The 23,363-nt window shown below is 36.4% G+C and overlaps 1 protein-coding gene across 2 annotated transcripts; it reads left to right on the top strand.

Moving 5' to 3' along the window:
* Positions 1–355: 355 nt before the first annotated feature.
* On the top strand, positions 356–19,585 carry LOC144445622 (uncharacterized). 2 transcript variants are annotated; one of them, XM_078135241.1, is made up of 11 exons: positions 356–525; positions 5,950–6,032; positions 9,131–9,239; positions 9,655–9,793; positions 10,581–10,769; positions 13,030–13,169; positions 13,852–13,885; positions 14,442–14,521; positions 15,284–15,393; positions 15,941–16,091; positions 16,983–19,585. In XM_078135241.1, the coding sequence occupies exons 1-11, from the start codon at positions 469–471 to the stop codon at positions 19,035–19,037; spliced, it is 3,147 nt and encodes a 1,048-aa protein (XP_077991367.1). In that variant the 5' UTR covers positions 356–468; the 3' UTR covers positions 19,038–19,585. The 2 variants fall into 2 exon arrangements, with proteins under 2 accessions (XP_077991367.1, XP_077991366.1); XM_078135240.1 differs by having other exon boundaries at positions 10,581–10,889.
* The last annotated feature ends 3,778 nt before the right edge of the window (positions 19,586–23,363 follow it).

Here is a 23,363-nt window from a genome sequence, read left to right as displayed (position 1 = left end):
AGCCCTGCTGTTTGTAGTATTATTACGACCTTTTCGATCGGAGTCACTTGGAAGAATATTTCGTACACTAAAAATAAGCTAAATCGTGACAAAATGAGTGTCAAATGACCGCCAGTTGGTTTAATTTTCACAAACAAATACTAACATTAGAGAAAATATAAATTTTGATTTCAAGATAATGCTTCAAACGCCTAAGAAATGGCAAAGTTTATATTTGTTTTGAGTATCCATACTCACCTGGACGTCGCCATATTGGATTGTTTCCATGGACTCGAGCATTAATTATGTATCCGAAAATCCCCCGAACCCACTTCGGATATTGTCATAGTCACGTGACAGATATGAGCCAGCAGCAAAAATGGCGGAATAGTTTGTGTATCTGCGCCTTGTCACTTTGATAATCCAATTACGTGGTTGTTTAGACCATTTTAGCCTTACCATAGGTATAAAAAATATTTCAAGATAACCATGAAGGAGAAACACAAGAAGAAGAGGAGCAGAACATGGGCTGAAGCCGCGAAAATCGTAAGTATTTCGTACAAGGCGGATCTAAAACCTACCCGGCCTAAGGGGGAAAACCGTAGAGTCATAATGTACATGTAGGTCGTATTCTAAAACGATTATATTTCATCCCTCCCAACCTCGATTTACCAAATTTTGGGTAGCTTATTTTAACGTATATAATGAATTTTCTCCATGTAGATATAGAAAGTAAATGAAAGCAAGGCTCGTTGCATGCGACTACTCTACATTTTTCCTGGTTGGGAGGAAGGTCAAATATTTTGATGATGACAATACAATGCCCTTTTGTGCCTAAAAGGTGAAATGTTACATACAGAGATGGAGGAGGAAATTATGATCAATATGATAAATTGGTCACCTTCAGAAATTACGTAAATCATACAGTTTGTTATGCCTATAACTTGTGATTCACCAGGTCATATCACTGCACATCACATGATCTGATAATTTCACTGGTATTGGCGATGTGATCATGATGTGTACATTGTTGTGCTCCATTTCATTGGCATTGTAAATGTAGATAGAATAGGTGTTGATTATAAAACATTTCAAAATAAATTGAGGTGCATTAAAACACAAAGATCATCAGAACTGGGAGTATAAACGATGGGAGTGTGTTGGACATCTCATCAGTAAACTTACAACATGTGAGACTCGTCTCCATTTTGACTGTGATGATGTAATGCATAATGGATTTTTTCCAGGAACTAAGCATCATTGCAGACTTGTTCTGTGAAAATGTTTTGATAAGACAGCAGAGATACACGGTTGTGGACACAATTTTTATGCAATACATGAGGTACCTGTTTGTTGCATAGATTCAAACATGAAATGATACCATACATGTGCATATGTACATTAAATTTGTACATGCTGTACAACACATACATGTAATTTTGTGATATATCACAGATTTGTGTTATTTCACTGTGTATGCCAAAACACTACACAAGGAAAAAACTCTACACAAGGAAATACAAAAAAGTACATAACGCAGTTACGAAACCCAAATGCAATATTCGCCGTTTTATTATGGTGAAGGGGCATTTGGGCATATCAGGAGAATAGAATTGCACTGACAATAATAAGTAGTAAAGTAATATACTGTATGTCTACATGTAGTTCATTTATTACTAATAATAATACTACATTGTGGTGCAAATTTTTAAGGGACATGTGTCACTATAGGTAGTGAAGGGATTGTCAATATTACTGGTCAACATTACTACTAAAATTGGCAATAATCGCCAAATCTGAAGAGAAATCAAAGGGTAAGAAAGCACAAGACAGTTAGCAACTTAAAAAACAGGAAGTCAGAGACATAAAGTGTAGGCTGACAAGTCTTGCATGTTAGAATGGAATTAATAAGTTTCAAAGGAAATGCCACAATAGCCAGTCCTTTTCTATCCACTCACACTCAATGGTACATTGGTAGAATACATGTCCAGCCATTGAAGGACAAGGCGATACAAATCAGTAACTGTAAACCAGTCCCTAACCTAATTTTTTTGTTAAATTTAGATATTTTTTGTTGTTTTCCATTTGGGCGGTACAAGAGAGAATGAATAAAGAAAAAGTTTGTGTTTACAGTCTCGCTAAAAAAAAACCCCAAAAAGCAGGAAAGAGTTAGACATTATGCTTTTAACAGATCCTGAAGTTTGGACCAAATGTTTTCGTAGTTTCTTATTTTGTAAATTGTACTGCTACCCAATACTTGCATTGATATATATATGTAAATTCGTTTCATTCCCTAACCTAACTTTACTATGTAACTAGCTTGAATACAGGTGTGTGTACATAGGTGGTCCAATGTTCTCAATTCTTACCTTTTGAATAGTAAATTTCTCTCGGGATTGCAAGAGTGCTGACTCACACTGATGGACTTCTTGAACAGACAGATTTAGCAGCAGATAGATGGACACTCCAGGTTTTATCTGTATAGTTCAGAAGCTGAATATTGCTTCAATTGGTACCAAATAAAAACAATAAAGTTTGCAGTGCAATTCCTTTATATTGCAATACCTAAACGTAAGAATATTTGACACAATTCTTGCATAGGTTTGAAATATTGGTAGACCATACAAATCATTATGATCATTGTGATTTCAGCAATCACGTAACCTATTAAATAAAGAGACCATTACACATTATGATTTCAGACGACCTCTAAATTTCATACATGTAGTCCATCTGATAGTGTAACACTACAAAAATGTACCACATTCCTCACATACATTGGCCCTACCTCTCCTCAAACTTCTATTGAAACATGGAGGTGTGTCTGTGCCCTATACAAAATGTACATACCATCAGTGCACAAGCCAAGTTACAGTCTTTGAACAGAAAATATGGTTTACAAAATGTAAATAACATGGTTGTTCTGCATACATTGTATATGTCACAACAACCTGTGTCTTCATGTACATGTACGTTACTGGTATTGGGTGCAATACATGTCAGAACCTTCCAGATTGCCATTATTTTTCCAGGTTTGTCATGAATTATACTGGAAGAGTTATAAATATGCTATTCCCCAATATATTTTTAGCCAGATAATACACACATACAATGTACCCAATGATTTGTCACTACTTGTCTGGCAACTCAGTGACAAAGCCCCTTAGGTCACACATATTTTTCAAGACTGAATAAAGAAAAAATATGAAGGAATAACATTTAATATCTAATTCTGCCATTTATGAATATCACAGATTCACTTCACAACTTGTAACCCTCATACCAACAGTTTGGCGAAGTGATCCGAGTCAAGACTCACCAGTCTATAAATCAATACGTCATTTGACTATTTGGCAATTGATAGTGTGAACAATGACACGATATCGCATTACTCTTTCTTGACAGTTTAAAATACATGTAGAGCCCTAGAAATTCATATTTGCCTAAGTCCTTTTTATTTATCAAATTGAATGTTGCAGACCTGTGTGTTCACTAATAATCAGTTTGTATATATCTTTGCTGGCAGAAACTCAGTTTATTTCATTCTTCATTTTGTCGTCTTGTACATTTAGTAGTTCATGCAGTTTTGCACTATGACTAATGTTCAGCTTTACTGATATCTTACAGAAATGTACCTTTTAGGAAGTTCCTACTTAAAAAATTTAAAAATCTGTTTTAAATGGGTCAACCACCAGATAAGCTAATCTGTCGGATCAGACATGCATATTTGTATTTCATCATGGAACCAGACATTTACCAGGAAATTGATTTCTTGCTAAGGCCTAAGACCTTACAGAGAAACGAGGTCAATGGGCAACCTATGTCATATTATAAGTACCGGTACAGATACTATACAATGTATATTGTGGATAGGTAGGCATGAAAAGTAGGGTCTGACAAATGATCTGCCTGTCAGAAAATGACAAGACAACAAAGACAGTGTTTGCTTTACAGCATTTTATTCATTAATGAGAGGCTTGCTAGGAAACCGTATAAAAACAGCATGTCAAGTGTTGCTCTCTCGACTATTTCACCAAACCACAGTTGCACATCTGTAATGACATTATATATAGAATTCACTGTACAATAAGATACTGTTCCCCAGTAATTTTCTTAGTTCAGCAAAGGAAAGTATGAGTGACCTGAGGGGCCTTGTCACTACAATTCACCAGACATCTCTTTTTTTACGAGTATATTTCAACAGAATAAAGAAAATTAGGCCTAAAAAATTGTGTGGTTCCAATTACAATCAATTAAGGTGGGGTAGGTAGAATTTTTTAATTTATTATTTATTTATTTTTAAATTATTAGTGATGTAAAAGTAAGAAGCTTTTGTCACTACAATTCGATAGATGAGTGACACTTAGCAAAACCCTTTAAACAAGTTACATGTAGGTAAGGTCGCGAGTATTTTCAGATTCAATAAAGGTAAATGTTAGAGAATGATATACCCATGCTGATGATGCAGATGAAGTTTATGAAAAATCAGGAAGAATAATAGTGATTTTGAACATTTTGATAGGGCATCGCAGAACCACTGATATAGACGCAAGCTTTTGTATGTAGAGTGACAGGCAATATTTTTTGTTTGAGCATGTTCAACGTGGCATGTGTGTGGTTTTAAACATATGATTTGTAATCACGAAGTTACCGCTATGATTGAGTTAAACCATGGTTAAACTCATGTATTGTTAATTTTTGGCCAAATTATTGAGTAATTTTTCTTAAATATTTTGTATGCTCTGCAAAATTTCTAAATTTAGCTCTTGCACTTGCAGTGTTCTCCAAAGAGAGTTTATTACATTATGATACCATATACACATGTATCATTTCAGCAAAACAATGGAAATCTACATAAGGAACAATTCATATGCAAATTAACCAACCTGAGAAAATCCTAGGCTTTCATAGAATGATGGGTTCCACATGATGATTTCTTTAGAACAAAAGAATAAAATTTACATAATTGCATTCATTGTAATTGTTTGTCATCCATGCAACTAGTACAACTGTTGTATTATATGGACAGCACTATGGACCAATACTGTATCTTTTGTTATTATAAAAAAGTGATGCACAAAGACGAAAGAGTGTTACTACCAACAAACACTACTTAAATATAAATTGGTAATATAGATGTATTCCAAAACCACTATTTTGGGAATGATGGAAACACGCATCAAATCCCATATTTGGCTACAATGTTTGGTTTGGAAGTATGGGTCAGTTTTACCTACATAATTTTATTGTGTACATGTATGAGTGACAGTCTGTGTAGTTGCCACCCCTGGTGTCGACGCTCATGAAGCATGTAATGTTTCTATCAACAGTAAAACATTTGCACAGATTTCCATATTTTATGCTATACTTTTGATAAGGAGGCATGGGTTAGTTTTAGTACATTTATTTTGTATGTACAATGTACATGTACATGTATGAGTCCGACGCTGTCACCCTTACTGGTAACGCTAATAAACAGTGTTTCGATGAAGAGCTTGGAAATGACTCCAATCACATACAAATGTAAGAGTTACAGGGAAATATAATAATATAAAGCAAGTAATGTTTCATCAATCAGTTTGCATTACTCTAGTTTCTATACATGTTATAATCATGACATCTCCACTCACTGTCTAATCAAATGGATTTCACTAGCACAGTATTTCATTCTTACCCCCGACTGCAGTAGTTTTATGCTATAGAAGCATTGATATATACATGTAAACGTAATAACGTTATCTCGTCCTTACATGTATGTGACTTACCGTACTTTCAAGCTGGAGGTTGAGTTTGTAAACTGAATGAAGTAACCAGTTCAACCACCTGTCAGTGTGTCAGGGATTACTACTGACATGCATTGTTTACCCTTTTCCCAGCAGGAGAGAGGGAGGGAGGGAGGGTGTTGTTCTCCGGAACAAACCAATGAGTTATAAGAAAATCTAATAAATCTAATAATATGTTTGTCAACAGGTTTTGGAGATGACTCCAAACACACCGATGAGTTACAAAGAAATATTACAAGTGATACAGAAGGAAGGATTGAAGGACATCAGGTGAGTAGTCATTTACTATTTTATTATATGTGATAACCAGCCAGATATCAATGGGTCATTGTTGTAGTATTTATACACGTCAATTATGTACATACAATTGTATACCTCTCTGTCGTTATGTTTATGCCTGTATTTATACATGTTCTATTATTAGTTGTTTGATGTACAAAGGCAATTAATCCATACTCTGCTAGAGGTGCCTCTACTGAAAGGGGGAATTTCGATACAAGACAAGACAAGGCATGGCATGGTGACAATGTTACATTAGCATGTCAAATGAAATGTAACATATATGACAATACCTTTTGAATGGGTTAGCTCCAGATTAGGTATTACGATAACCTCGGATAATCCCATAGTCCTTTGCGTCTGAGCATGCTCAGTCTGGATTGCAAGTGCCCTATTGGTACATGTATATCGTTATGAAGCACTTCTACATTGTGCCATTTTGTGTCCATCTATGTTGTTGTTGTTGTTATTGTTATTGTTGTTGTTGTTGTTGTTGTTAACTTTCTACTAACACACAGTATCACTGTTTTTGTCCTGTCTTTTGTCTTTACCTTGGAATTGAAATATAAAGAAGGTGAGTTTTATATCACTAAATTTCAAAAGGGTAAATGACATAATTGTAAAATAAGTATCCATGAGTGTCGGTGTCGTGATATGTTTCACCATCTTTGAACTTCAAAGGACAGGGTTTCAATCCCAGGGTTCTCTGCATTAGTTTTATCTGTGTAATAGATAACTGGCCATAACTTGGTGTAAGATTATGTGGCGTTACTGTCCTACACCAACATTTTCTATAGCTCTGCCAGACAACTTTTTCACACCTAATTGTGAAATTGAACAGAACTGTGGTTATATGGTAATTTAAAGTATGTCATATATATATGCAGTGCCCTCTAAGACAATTTAATACGCCACTGACCTACACCAAGATATAGGGGAACCCTGAAATTTGTACATATGACATTTTGGGGTTGGGGAAGAAGGAAAGGTATCATGGGGGTTGGGGGTGGGGGGGGGGGGTGGGGGGTGGTAATTAAACCATCAGTTAGCCTCAAGAAGCTACACATTTGAAATTGTTATACAGACCACCACTTTACCTGCCCCTTTCTCTGTCTGTAGCCACCCACTAGTGTGGGTGGGTGGGTGGGAGTGGGGGAGGGTAATTAAACCATCAACTAGCCTCAAGAAGCTACACATTTGAAATTGTTATGCATACCACCACATTACCTGCCCCTTTCTTGCCCCTTTCTCTGTCTGTAGCCACCCAACAGTGTGCCCGCTAACTCAATTTGACGCGCCACTGACGCAAACAATTTCTAGTGACGCACCAAAATTTGGTGTTCTCCTATCTCTTACTATGTGGTGACTCACAGCAACAAAATTTGGCTATCATCAGAGGGCACATTGCCGTCCACTAAATAATAAAACAAGAAAAGGAAACATTATTAAACCTATTTTCTAAGTGTGAAATGAGCTCACAACAAATCTACTGGTACACATTGGAGTGAAATATGACATTATCTCACAATATCATTGTCAATTCATAGCAAATCAGCAGATGGTCAGTAACTAATAAAGCTCCACCGTCTGTAAATGGAGTAATATATTTTTCAATCAGACAACCAACAATATATTCACCGAAAATTGTTCAAATTCCAATAATTATACACTACATGTTAATCAGGGGGTTGATTGTATCTAGAAGTAACCTTGGTAATCTTAGTAAACTGAAGGCTGGATTACCAGTGTTGTACATGTAAGGTTTACTGTCATAGTGTTCTCAGATTCAACCTGTTGATCTCTGTATGCAATTTATTCTGAAAGATTAGTACCTTTGGTAATTGAGAATATTTATATGCATCGGTCACTTTGTGATAATATATTCATGTATAACTGAGCTACACAGAACAAAAATACTGTAAAATGCATATAGGTACAACTATTCAAATTTTACTAATAACTTTGAAATGTAGTCATGGCAACATACACGCATTTCCCTAATCCTGACTTGGTTTCATGTTCCATGTATAAACTAATCTTGTGTTATTGAAATGTAGAGTGAAAAATGAAATGTAGTGTGAGTGTTATTGGATATACAGGAATCTAAAGAACATATGGTATTCTTTAGACCTGAATATAGGTTGCAAAAATATGTGGGAGAAAAAATATTTAAAAATATGAGTTTGTACAGCGTTAACAATACAATCATAATATTATACTGGTTATTTTCGTTTTATAGTTTATCCCTTCTCATCAACCACACATCAATTTTTGAATGCTGTAAACCTGGAAATTTTCACTAAAGACTTACGTTTTGTATTTTCACTTATGATACCAGAAAACAAAATGTGAAATTAAGTAATGGCTAAATTGCCTTCTTGTACATAGACAGTACACCAGGCTTAAAAAATTCATGTAAAATAGTTGGTAAGAACTTCTTGAATGAAATCGTAAAGATTTGTAGTTTTTGAAAATATTTAGTTTTACAACATTATAAAGACTTGGGGTGGGAGTCAATCATTCAACAGCCTGGTGAAAACCATCGAAAAAATGACTTTTTTCTTGTATTATTTTTCATTTTCATATATACGTGCATGTTACCATGATGTACCTGTACAGGGTTCGCCACAATTTTGAAGAGGTGACCTTATTAACATATTAATTTGCATATCATTAGCATATTTTCAGATCTTGACATTTAACAGTGAAAAAAAAAATCAATTAAATTCCTTTTTTCAGCAATGATCCATTAACTTATATGAAGCAAACGAGAAAACATAAAAGTTTTAAGAAATTATTTCAGTTCCACTCTTTCAATCTTTAATAATAAGCATAATTCATTATGGCAAAAACAGAGGGGTGGCCAACTCAAATAAAGGGGTGGCCCCCACAAACAGAGGCATGACTCATGAAAACAGAGGGGTGATGCACCATTCAAAAACCCCTTGTGGAGAACACTGCTGTATCATGCATGTATCGGACACTGACATCATTTATGCATGTACTGTACGTAGCTGATTACCAACGGGATTATAACAGACTGTTGAATAAAACTAAACAACATGTTTTTCTTTTTCTTGTGTTCACAGTGGTACTACACCTATAGCCTGTATAAACTCCATGTTACATACCCATGCAAGAGGATCTGATGGTATATTCTATAAAGTAGCTGGCAAGACTGGAGTTTATGGTTTGAAGGTACATCTCATTTCTAGTTACCTTTTATCAGTTCTGTTTGATACAACACACACACACACACAAACCCAATAAGAACAGCAATCTAAGATTGCAATACTGCCACTGGATGCAGACATATGGGTGTTAATGTGTTGAGTGGTGGCATTAGATTTAATTTAATTTAGATAAAATGTCGCATGAAACTGTATTTATTCAATCTTGCTATTTTTTGAGCAACCCATTTCTAAGTCACTGTTTTTGTAGTGCTCAAAAGTAAAAAAATCACCATTATTTTTCCCAATTTTTCATAAATTATGCTTCAGGAGACACTTACCGTAGTAACAATCATGCATTGTTCAGCAGTAAAAAGTGCTTTTATCATACTGTGTACTCAATAAACTGTACACTACTAACAAGGTCTCTAACTGTATCACAGAGCCACCTTCCTGAAAATATCTTTGCATTGCTTGAAATGCAACAAGATGATGAAGATGGTAGTGTAGATGCAGCTGAAGATGATATTGAAGATGTTGTCAATACCAGTAAAGACAGACAAGTCAAAGAAAAGAAAAAAGGTAACTTGGACTTCCAGTTGCTTATTTGAAATGCATACGTTGTATATATGTGTGTGTCATGTATGTAGTTGAAATTTTATAGAAATTGTATTCTGTGCAGTATGTAGTAGACTTGCAATTGCTTATTGGGAATGCAGGCATTGTATATGTGTGTCATGTGTGCAGACATAAATGTATACTGTACAGCACTAGTATATACATGTAGTCACTGTTAAAGAGTCTGAAAGATACAGTTGTTGGTCCCATCTATCACATGGTTGCTCTAGTCTGAAAGGTCCAGTTCTTGATCCACTTTCGTAACCACTCGCTACAAAGTGGAAACAAAACCTGAACCTTTCAGGTTAAGGCATGCCCTTGCTTACATCATATACCAGATTATAAAATTTTGAATAATGGAAAATGTATTTATTAATATTTTGAAGGGATCAGTGTGTGTGTGTGTGTGGGGGGGGGGGGGGGGTGTGTGGGGGGGGGGGGGGTGTATGTGTGTGGGTGTATGTTTGTGGGTGTATGTGTGATGGTAAGTATAATATATCACCAGTCTTTGCCACATGAATAGACGTTGATGTAAGAATTGTGCTTGAATTATAAAAATATAAATTCCTGTACAGTAATGGAGAAAATGTTTTCTTCATCTCTAAAAAACACTAATTTGAAATATTTAGTGTGGACAACATATGTATCATGCCTGGAGGTCACTTTGTGGATGAAAACCTACTTGACATGAGTAATCCAATTTATAATGTATGTCGTGAATTAATCCATATCTTTGTTTTGTATGTTTCAGCACTGTGTGTACTTCCTGAACATGCCCACTATTTGATTCCAACACTGAAAAACAGACTGGAAGATGGAGATCATATCACGATGGCAGCTGCTTACAATAACCATGAAGGTGATACAGGACAACAACAGGACCATGTCAAGTATTCCAGTTCTCAGTCCACCACTTCTAAAGTACACCAACAACATCCCAGTAAGAAAGCTCTTAGAAAAGCCTTACAACAGCACGAGAAGAGACGTAAAAAGAATGCCATTACCAAAAGCTCAGTCCCCAGGATTCTTATAAAACCTTTACCACCCCCTCCTCACCAAGGTTGGTAGGTCCAACAAACTGAAAAGAGGCGATGTTTGGGTGCTCCATAGATCAAAAAAAAAATGCTTTGCTGCTCACAAGCATAAGCTCTGTAGAAGCCTCCATGCCAAATCATTCATAGTTGCACAATGTGCTGATTGCTAGTCTGCCCACCCCCCTTATCATTGTGAATTGGTCCAGTTTCTATTGTTTCTTCCTAGAAACTGGGCTGTTCCATTTTACAATGATGAGGGTTGAGGTGGACTACAAAGCTCACACCAAATTATAGTCCTCATGTAATGCATTCGTAATGTTCAATTTTTACCATGGCCAATTACTTTGCTATAGGCATTGTTGCTTGCAGTCTTTTTGCGTCATTCAATTTCACATGTTTGTCTGTGTTGTGTAATGTACAGTAACATAGTCTAGTAGTTCTCTTAAAGATGTAGATGTCAGCATACTATATCAAGTGCAAGGCAAGTTGTAGTCTGCAAGATTTGCCATTGAGGGCGCCCCACACTGGTCGCTAAGGTATACATGTAAGTGAGAGTAACGTTGAGTGCCCACAACATTGAATCTTGCAGTTGTCGCACCGGGCATGAGTGTAGAACAGTTGACCAACTGTACAATTTGGACACACTTGCATTCAAGATAGGGTTAAGTGAGGGACTGTCAAATTCTAACTGGAATTTGAAAGATGTATTTGACCTGGCATTGTGTTAAAGCCATTAACATTGAACACAATTTGTTTATGAAACACAGGTGGTCCCCTGTTTTACATGTACGCCAGACTGTTCAATTTTGAAATAAAACATGTCTGTATCAAGGATACTGAAATACCAAAACTGCATGCTATGATGTCAAATAACTAGATTTTTCATTCTGTAAAAACTTGCCTTGTAATGATATATTTATGCTATTACTGTATTCCCAAACATCTTTCCTTCTTATGTCTAATGTATTTATGATACAAATGTTGAGTCTCAACTTGCCACTGACATGTGACTAGGTCAAAGGTTAAAGTTCAACATTGACTAAGATTCCTTGTGTCAAAGAAAAAGGCCAATATGTCACTCTTAGTTCCTTTTACTGACAAAGATGAAGGCCCTCTATGTCACACTCATTTCCCATGTATAAAGGCAAAGGCCCCTTATGTCACTCATATTTCCTAGAATTGGAGTTTGAAAGAAAGATGTTGGGGAATAATTTCAAACAGTAAATCTTTTCCTGCAATACACAGAAAAAGCTCATAGCTTTATATTTAACCTGGTAGTGTTAATAGTCGATAGGACTAAAACATGACTAACATTACTTCCGTGTGCTGACAAACTCACATACCTAGAATCTAAGCATATCGCCTTCAATGTCTTCCATTTCCTACAACTTAGTACAAGAAGGACAGCATTGGAGTCGATTCTAGGACTCTAGGTTATAAACTTCCATTTAGCAAAGATGGCAGTTTCAATTCGTGTAAAACATACTGTACATGAAAAATGCATTAAGTCCATTGTAGATTTATGTGAATTCATCAAAAAGTGTACATGTTTGTAGGTTATCATTAAAGGGGAACACCACTCCAGAAAATAAAGACATTTTCATAAACTATTTGTTCTGGAGAGTCATAAAAGAATACAATATTTCTGTTGATTTCCATGATGTAATGGCCAATAGCAATGATACCCTATTCCTGGAGTGTCGTTCCCCTTTAATATTGTCATGAAAATGGAAGATTTCTAAATTTAAGTATGGCAAGAAACCTGCCTAGCATGGCGCGCTGGGTGGCAAGCAGTGTGCCCTCTAATGATAGCAAATGTTGTTGTTATGGGTCAAAATGATAAAAACTGGCATTTCTTGTGAGTCGCCATATAGTAAGAGTTAGAGGTACATCAAATTTTGGTGCATCACTAGAAATTGTGTGTGTCAGTGTCACGTCTAATTGTCTTAGAGGGCACATTAGTGGCAAGGGTGCTATTAACAATTTACTTTTTATAGTGGGGAGAATGCTAAAAATTGTCTCTCTTCTGAAAAAAGACACTCTTAGCCCTTCTGTGAAAATCCAAGAGATAGTGCTGTAAAATGTACTGAAAACTGAAAAGTTAATGCTTAAACATCGAAAGCGTTTCATGCTTATGTCTTCTGTGTATCAACTTGTCTTGTAAAGATCGATTTAGTGAGAGACAAGCTCAGATGGAAATCAGAGCTGAAGAAAAGAATGCAGTGAACTGTAACAACACTGGAGGACAGAACAAGAAACAAACACCCAGTGAAATTATGGCAGCCATTCCAGGACTTAGCAGAAAGGTAAACTGAAATATTTTAAAAATGTATATACAGGGTACTGAAGATTTTAAAGAATTTTATGAGTTTTTTGAAAAATTTTGAAACTGGGTAGTTTTGCTTTCAAACGACCATATGCATCTAGTGCATAATCTGAGGTGAAATTGAATATATCTCTCTAGTATTCAAATTATATATTAATTATCTGTTGATAATGATAAATATTCATAAGCCTTAGATTGTGTATCATGTTATGAAGAAAGTTAATATATAGAATGACAACCGCTATAAAAGGATAGGGAGAAGTCTGTAGGGTGGAACCTACTATGCTGACTTTTGAAGAACTTTGACTATTACATTGTAGGTTTTTAATCCACTGTGTTGTACAAACTTGGGGGAAGTGTGACTTGCACCATATTATGAAATTGTAAAATGGAACCCGCTATGCTATACTGTACAGACCTGGCAAGAATTCTGACTAATATATGAAAATCATAGGCTAGAACCCAGTACTCTATAAATTCGCATGGAGCAGAACTCTTGATACAGTAACCATAACATATATCATTGACAAGGTAGTGTGATGAAGGGTAGTTTACATGTACCTCCTGAATAGAAGTTTAATATCAAGTGTACTACTAAATATCTTGTGTAGATATGTTGACTTCCAAATTAACAGATCTGTTACTTTTTTCGTCATTTTCAGCCAAGAAGAAGATTTAACAAGAAGCTTAGTCATTGTAAGTATAGTCGTTAGACAATGAGTATTAGACAGTGTTAGGCAGACAGCCCCCTCTAGCAGCCACCTACACATGGGGTATTAGACAGTGTTAGGTGGATAAACATGAAGATAGTTCACTTTGGGGTAGAATTTTGAAATTTGGTGTGTATGCATAGCTTTTGAATCAAAATTTATTTTGATATAGTGGCTATTGAATAGCGCCCCAAGCAGCCACCTTGATATAGGGTATTAGACAGTGCTTTTGTTAAGGAGGGTAAATTGTTTAGCGTTAGTGTTTTATCTAAGTAGAACCTCAGTGCCAGAGAAGAGTGAATCCTAGTAGCAGAGAGTTGTAAACCTGGTAAAGCACACATTGATTTCAATTTAGGGGAAGAACGTCAGAAAAATGCATGTGGAGCTCATATTTCAAACACAGCAGAACCAGTGACGTAGGCATGCATTGTCGTGACATAGAATGGCCAGAGTATATATTCCATATTTTTTTGTTCTATATGGCCCATGCATGGTACAAGTCATGATATCATGGATGACTTATACTTTCTGTTTCTCTACAGCATCTCAAATTGCAAGAACTAAAGTAGGCTGTGTAGATTTGGAGACACCAGATTCAATACTTGTAAATACCAATCTAAAGGTAAGAATTACATCATGTTATAAGCACACTTTGTAGTTCTGGTGGGTGTGAGGGGTGGGGTAGAGGGGAGGGGGGATGTATTATATTGGGAGATTTAGGAGTAGTGAGTAAAATCAGAGCTTTGGAAACATTTAAATGGAACACACAAACATTTCATGATAGTTTTATGGCAGACTGGATGCCACCTTGGTCTCTAACTAAACCATACTGTGAGTGGAGGTGTAAATCATAACAATACCATATAGGAGCTAGACTGTGAGTGGAGGTCACGCGTAACAATACCGTTTGTATCTAGACTGTGAGTGGAGGTGTAAATCGTAACGATACCATATAGAAACCACACTGAGTGGAGGTGTAAGTCATAACTATACCATATAGGAACTAGACTAGTTTTAAGGAAACCTTGGTGAAAAGCCTTTGGAAATTGGGGTAGATGTAAACTTTGGATTGCTACAATGAGACTCACCATCCATGGTTTGAGAACTAAATACTACATCATTTATAATGGGGTGCTTAGTATTGGAAATGGAAAAACATGTAATTAGATATTGCTAAACAGGAGACTCTGAAGTTTGAGATACTGTTTTGCAAGGACTGTACACAAAGAAAAGGGTCAGTTGTATTTTGATTTATGATAATTATCACCCATTTGTTGGATGGAAGATTCTAAATGTTGTGACGTTTGCGTCAAGATATAGAATACTCATACATTTAGATGTCCTATCCTTAGTCAAATTGAATATTAATCTTTTGTCATTGCAGGCGCTGATCAACAAGCATACTTTTAGTAGTTTACCTGCAGCATGTCAGCATAAACTTTTACAATTACTACCTGCTGTAGACAAAGTTATGAGTCCTGATGGTGCAACAAGGTAAGTTGACAGATTTCAGGCTTGTGCAGAGACATTTTAACTTAGGCATGCAATCAAAATGTACACGCACATCTTGAATTCAGAGTTGGGAACTCTAGTTAAAGGGAGACCACAATGACTTTGCCAATTGTCAATAGAGGGGAAAAATGCAGTGAGCTTTGCATTCTGAACAGAAACAACAAAACTGTTACCGACTGTGGCACAACAGCCAAGACTACTAAAAACACACATTACCTAATATGGTGATCCAGTATGTGTACACCCACAATGAATCAATGAAGTGCAGAAAAATTAATATGCAGTTTATGGTCACGTGAGGGCATGCTACATACATGGAAATAAGGTTAGTGTCTTCAAAGGTTGCCATGGAGATAAACAGGATAGAAATGGAAACTTAAGACTCAAAAAGAACTACTGAATATATTTCAGAAATCACTTAGTTTTGTTCGTCATTTTCAACTTCAGAATGCCTTTCTGATACCAAGGAGTCATACATCTCATTTTAACTGACAGTCTCGTTAGTAATGTATGCTAATTGTCTTTGTAGGATGAGTGGTACTGCTTTGAGTAATGAATTCTTTGCAAGGGCTTGTATAGAATGGAAGGATAGACTGGCGGATGGAGAATTTACACCGGAAAATAAAATGAAAATAAAACAAGAGGCAGAAAGAGAACAAGCAAAACTTGATCCTTGGAAGGTAAGATAATGCACAACTTTATATGTTAATTTCAACTCTGTATTTCTGGATAATACCACTCAGTTCCCTGGGGGGGGGGGGATCATTTGTTCGATTTAGGATAAAAAATAATATTCTTTTAGTTAAGCCTCAGACACTCCCACCCCCAACCCACCCCTTGTAAGTTAGTTGCCCAAAATTGATAATTGTTTCAGACAGCACAATCAATTTCATGTCAGTATGTATTAGTATGTAGTACTATGAATACAAAGGCAAAAGAATTGCATTTTTTAGTCAACAATGAACTATTGATCTTGCCCCTTATGGAACTAGACAAGCAAGATATGATATGAACATTAGTTGATTAAGTCCACAAGTTTGCTATCCTGTGTTCTGTTGAATGTAGATACACATGTACTGCCTACTTAAAGGGTGCTGATTCTGTGATTTGTTGTGAGAAATGTTTTCAGTCATGGTCCTTTGAACAAATGAGTATTTCTTAACAATATTCAAGTTTAAATAACCTAATACTGTGAATGATTGTGACTTAAGCTTTTAACTTTCACCTGTATTATTTCCACTTTGAACATCCGACCCAGTTAACTTTGCACATCCAACCTAGTTAACTTTGAACATCCAACCCAGTTAACTTTGAACTGACCCAGGTGAATTTCCGTTGCGAATTACATTTTAATAGTAAAGGAACTTTGTGTAATGTTATAATATAAAGAATAACTTGGACTTCATATTTTAACTGATCCACCCCCACCCTCCTCCTTCCAACCCCCCCCCCCCCTTCCACTAGCCATGTGTATCAATTGTGTATGGTGTAGTGTGTATTTGTATAAAATGAGTGTAAATTTTCTTTATACATTGTTTATCTGACTCTGTCTTGTCTGTTTTTATTCCTAGGTGAAACATTTTGAGCCAATATGGGGACAGTCAATATTACCAGACCCAATCTCATTTGAACAGTATAATACAAGTATTGTTACAAGGAACATATCATCATTGAGTGCATCAACACTGAAAATATCACGACCTTCCATACATCATATGTCAACTAAATCAAGTTCAGATACAAACAGTAGAAGGTCATCGAATTCGACCTCTAAATCTACGAAAAGTGGAAAGAGAAATGAATTAGACAATTGGAATGTGTCAGCGACTAGCCTTCTAGCATCTTCAAGTTCAATTACTAATGAAAGGACAAAACCAAGAATATTACAAAGTCCACGGCTTGTACGTATGTTAAATGAACCCTCAGAACTAGGAAGGCCAGAGGATGTTGTTCAACAAGCAAGGACTGCCCTCAAGAGGCCAAAGAGTTTATTCAATTTTGAGCATCCACCTGCGAAGAAGGTGAAAGTTACTATTGTTCATAGAGAAGAACCAGCTAAAGAGATACAGCAACAACAAGAGAATCAGTCTGTTCAACCAGAGAGGGCGCCATCAGTTCCAACACAGGTTTATGCACAGCAAAAGGAGCAAATACATGGAGCACAGGCTTGTGTGCAGTCAGAACAAGTTAATGACAATAAGCAAATGCAACAGACCCAAGTGATGACTGATGCATGTGCTAAAACTCAAATGCCAATGAAAATGCAAACACAACCATTACAGCAGCATGGATATGTGGGTGAGTTGAGCCCGACAAAATCTTTGCCAACTAGTTCACCACCACAGAGATCACTAAAGACAACTGCACAAGTACGAGTTCAGACTACTGGCAAAGCTCAAGCAGTTCATGGCCAAACAAGGACATTAGCACAAATCAAGGTGCAAACAGCTGCAAAGGCCCATGCTTCTCAAGGCACTACCAGGACATTAGCACAAATAAAAGCACAAACAAAGGCAAGGCAAGCTGCCAGGACTCAGGCTCAGACTAGAGCAAGACCCATGTCGGCTTCAGTTGCTGTGACAAACGACACAAAGTCACAGATGAGAGTACAAGGAACAGGACTTGTTGAAATCAAACCAAAGCCTCATCAATGGATGAACTTAAAATCTATCGTTCCAGTGCCATCACTGGAAAGTGTATCATCGGCTACAGGTCAAGTCGGTATGGATGCGTCTAATGCATTGGTTGCTGTGGCTGGTCAGAGTATTCCTACTTCTGTAACAGTAGTGAGTAGTATTGGATTACTGGCTCCTAATCCAAACCAAGCTGCATCTGTCATGGCACTTGCGTCTCAACCTCTGTTGATTGCTGCCCCCGTAGTCAGTCAGCACAGCTCTGTAACGAACCAAATTATCAGAACAAAAGTTGATGGACAACTCCCTGTCACTAGTAGGAACTCACAAATGATGATGCATACAAATACAGGTGCTACTACATTTCCTTGTGAAAGTCTAACATATGACAATAGCAGTGCCAAAGTTTCACCGGACATGGACGGTGTACCGCTATCGCAAAGTGCGCAGGCACCGAAAAGTAGCAAGTTGTCAGGGAGTAGATCAAATAGTGAGGCTGATTCCAATAAAGTAGGAGAAATAACAAACAATGGTGCTTTCTTACCCAATGACAGTACTGCTGGCTCTGACACTATAAGTAATGCGTCAGAGGATGGCAGTGGATTTACAAGTGAAGATAAGTCATGCGAGTTTCCTCGGCCTGGAAGTTTAGACGGAAGCACCCAAAGTAGCACTTGTAGTTTGATTCCAAATGGATCAGAAAACCAAGGGACAACGGCAATAGTGAACTCACACATGTCAGGACCTCATGTTACGGTTGTGCAGAATGAAAACAGACCTTTGCCAGTTTGTTCTTGTGAATCGGGACCTCAAAATAGTGTACCATTGAGTCATCATAATTCAGTGTCTTCAGCAGAAACTAACGGACCGTCATCCATGGGGAAATGTTCTTGTCGTCTAAAGGCTATGATAATGTGTAAAGGCTGTGGTGCTTTCTGCCATGATGACTGTATTGGACCCTCAACACTATGTGTTGCATGCCTCATCAAGTAACTGTGACCCTTGTAAGGGGACACAGTGTAACAATACACTTGTACAGCTGTAGAAAACCTAGTTCATTTTGGAATTTTGTTAATGAATTTTGAAATTTAATAACATTTGTAATTGCAAAAAAGACGTAACTGAAATTTGAGTATGCTGTGTTTGCCAAAAAAGGGGTTTTGGAAAATGTCTATAGAAAGTATTGTTAATGTAACTTGTGCATGGTCAGCTATGCTATAAAATTTCCAAAAAATTATCAATTTTAGATTATTTTCAATATTTTTCTTGGTTGAGCTTAGGAAAATGCAAGTGAGCTAAGGGGCCTTGTCACTATGAGTCCAAGACGAGTACCAGGGTAGTGGCAAAACCCCCAATGTCCAAAGTATTTCCTGGGTCAGTGAAGAATTGCAGCCGGGAATTATACCAGCGCAAAAATGATACATGGAAAATTGCAGTGAATGAAATCTGATTTAAGGCAAACCGTTTGACTCTTATTTCGAGCACTGCATAAACAATGACATAGATGAACTCGAAAATAAAGCTTTTATTTCCTGTTTGAATGTGGTGTCATGGGTGATATATGTTTAACAGTGTTGGAATGTAAAAAGTTTGGTTATATAAACCTAACATGGAGTAGCGCCACAACACCCTGAGAACCACTTTTGAAAACCACAACACCCTGAGAACCACTTTTGAAAACCACAACACCCGAAGAACCACTTTTGAAAACCATAACACCCCAAGAACCACTTTTGAAAACCATAACACCCCAAGAACCACTTTTGAAAACCACAACACCCCGAGAACTTCTTTTGAAAACCAAAACACCCCAAGAACCACTTTTGAAAACCACACTTTAATTACTGTAAACCTAAATATTTTTGCCACTTCAACATTTTCGCAGTTTTCAAAGTCTGATTTTCACTAATTACCAGATTGGTACATTGTATTCATGTACTAGTCACTTCTTATTTTTGCATTTTTGTTGCCCAGTGAAATAAGCGAAAATAAGTCTTTTGTGAACATTTTCTGGTTTACAAATTACAGTATATATTTGAGTAAAAACCCAATGGTCAGAACATTTTTCCAGGCAACTAATCTGTTCCACTCACCTCATTCCAACCTCAGACCACCACAGGTGTAAATGTAGTACAGTTATTGTGATTCTCACTGTACATGTATGAAGCCCATACAAATAACTTTGAAAAAATGGAAAAGTGCAGAATCAACTTCCGGCTGACGTTATTCCCATGGGAACCATGTGCAGTGTGAGATTTGCAATATGTGTATTGAAAGAAACAGTGAAGGCACCTTCAGAAGAAATACAGTCTATTAGTATTATCACGAGTACAAAATTTGTTTTAACTAAAATATTGACAGAAATAACTAAATACAAATAGCTCTCATAGATTGCAGTTGCTTGTTATCTTGCTAGCTGACCATGGATAAGGACAAAGTAGATTTTCACTCTGATTAATTTAGTTGTCGTGTGCCAGTATTGTGTTGCTAGGATTGATATTCTAAAAGAGTAAACAAGTGTTTAGCTCACAGCTACTGTTCAAAACGTTACTGTAGAGAAATAAGCCACTTTTATTACTTTATGCAACTAAGAGGTGATTCACAGATAACACTTTGTAATTTTAGTAGTCTCAGTTGTCCAGACTCTCACCACTCTACTACAAGATAACACACATGAGAGTGTAGGGAAACATAATCCCAAGTCAGCTGCACCGAAAGTCACACAGTACATTTCTTCCAAGTCATGAAATATTGGCTTACGAATCCTGTTCTTTGTAACTAACATGTCTGAGACATGCAAACCTGGAAGGAAGCTGGATAGTTCAGCATGCAATGTTGGATGTGAAATATTTCCCAGCATGCACTGCTCTGGAAGAGAGATCTGGAGTGAGCGAGTCAGGATTATGTTTCCTCAGACTTTTGTCTGGGTGGTCTTGTAGTAGAGCCCCCAGTGGTAAGAGTCTGGGTAACTGAGACTAAATTTATTGTTGAGGCACAATATGCTATTGTGATGACCTTCTGTTGACCCCAGTGGTTGTTTTTGTTCAGATAGCGTAGTGTTGAACTTCAGTATGTCATTTTTATATATCCCAAATGGTTTTTATTTTTGAACTCTTCATGCCACAGTCTATTTAAAGCACAGTGATTTTAGATTGTTTATATTGATTCACTGTTTTTATTAAGGCCAAAAAAAAAATATGTGTTTCCGATAACCTACCTGGCTCTAGTTGAAGCGTCCAACTCAACATTTTAAACATTTAAAAAAAGAAAAAGATAAGAAAGTCTTTCTCTTCTTGACCTTCATGCATGTCTACTTTCCTCCCCCAGTGATACCTGTACATATTTCATCAAACTATCACAGAAGGGGTATTCTGACCGACAGTTTGTTTGATTTTTGGCCGAAGCAGTATCTTTCAAACATGAAAATGATTCAAAAGATAAAATAAAATGAAACAAAATCCTGACCTACCTACCCTATTTTCTAAGTCTGTGTTATTGGAAACACACAATTATTTTTTTTTGGCCTAAGGTGGTAAGTAGGTAAAACGTACCCGAGTTTTCCTTTTCACTTTCCCTGTATTTCAAAACAAACTTTTATTGCACTGAATAGCGAATTATGTCTATTTACCCGATTTCTCTTCTCTGATACTGGGTTCCCTCAACCTTAGCAAAAACAACAACAACAACAACACAGTGTCTGTTTTATGTATCACAAACATTATCTTATTTGTAAATTGTAGCTGTGAGCTGGACACCAGCTCCATGACTATCAATACTGTGGCAACACAGAGGAGATGTGTGTATAGGACAAGACAAACTGAAATGCATACTATACTAAAGGTATGAATAGAAATCAAGTTGGCCATACAGACGAGTATTTTATCAGGAAATAAGTACCTAATAGGCAGATATTAATCATTAAAATATAGAATACATATTTGATAAAGATGAAAATTAAAAATGAAACCTGCTGATATTTGTAAATATTGTTACTAAGGTTGTTCCTCATATGGAAGTTGAATATTTAGAATAATGTCAAGACTCTCCTTAAGAATGGATTGGTGTTATTGTTTTTTAGAACTTTATTTCTTACACATTGGAATGTCAAAGGTCAAATGCAAATAATCAAATTGCTACTTTATAGGAGAGATGGGCATGGAGAGGTGCTGTATACCTAACCTTACTATGCAAATGTATGACAGGGTCATTTTACATGTGTACAATGTGATTGCTATGTGATTAGGTCATATCCTTGCACACAGTGTGAATGCCTATTGATGAGGTCAGATGTATGCAATATCAATGCCTTGTAACGGCCTTATATGTATATATTATGAATGCCTTGTGAAGAGGTCATACATGCATATAGTCTGAATGCCTTGTAATGCATTGTAAATGCAATGTGAAGATCATTTTAAATGTAAACATTGTGACTGCTTGTAAGTCAGTCATTAATATATCTATACATTTGAATGTCTTTTGATGGGGTCATATACATGCACATGAATGCCTTGTCATAAAGTCATTATACATGTATATGAATGCATTGTGATAAGGTCATTATACATGTATATGAAAGCCTTGCCATAAGGTCATTATACAAGTATATGAATGCCGTGTCATAAGGTCATTACACACGTATATGAATGCCTTGTCATAAGGTTGTTATACATGTATATGAATGCCTTGCCATAAGGTCATTATACATGTATATGAAAGCCTTGCCATAAGGTCATTATACAAGTATATGAATGCCGTGTCATAAGGTCATTACACACGTATATGAATGCCTTGTCATAAGGTTGTTATACATGTATATGAATGCCTTGCCATAAGGTCATTATACATGTATATGAATGCCTTATGTTAAGGTCATTATACATGTATATGAATGCCTTGTCATAATGTCATACATGTATATGAATGCATTGTCATAATGTCATTATACATGTATATGAATGCCTTGTGATAAGTCATACATGCATATGCTGTGAATGCCTTGTGATATTTTAACAGTATTTTGTGAGAATGGAGGTATTCTTATTCCATGTGTACTTTTGGATTAACTGCTTTTTATTGACAGAACAATGCACTGCCTTATATAGATATTCTGGGTTTATTTTTTATCAGACATATTTTGTTCAAGGGTTACATTATTATAGCTTGACCACACCTCATTATTAGGATTTGGGATGAACAATCCCACTTCATCATCACTTTCATGACCTCTGTGTGATCCAGAAAGTTTACACTCAGTCCTTCCTGGAGAACTTTATATCTGTTTAGTCCCCCGAAGATTTTGTAGTATTTATTTGTTGC

The sequence above is a fragment of the Glandiceps talaboti genome, chromosome 14, assembly GCF_964340395.1.
Source record: "Glandiceps talaboti chromosome 14, keGlaTala1.1, whole genome shotgun sequence".
Lineage (NCBI taxonomy): Eukaryota > Metazoa > Hemichordata > Enteropneusta > Spengelidae > Glandiceps > Glandiceps talaboti.
This window is presented reverse-complemented; position numbering and strand designations above follow the sequence as displayed.

Coding starts and splice junctions, on each gene's coding strand:
- LOC144445622 (XM_078135240.1), top strand. CDS start 469: ATGAAGGAGAAACACAAGAAGAAGAGGAGCAGAACATGGGCTGAAGCC. Junction 526..5,949: donor GGGCTGAAGCCGCGAAAATC/GTAAGTATTTCG, acceptor GTTTGTCAACAG/GTTTTGGAGATGACTCCAAA. Junction 13,886..14,441: donor TAACAAGAAGCTTAGTCATT/GTAAGTATAGTC, acceptor GTTTCTCTACAG/CATCTCAAATTGCAAGAACT.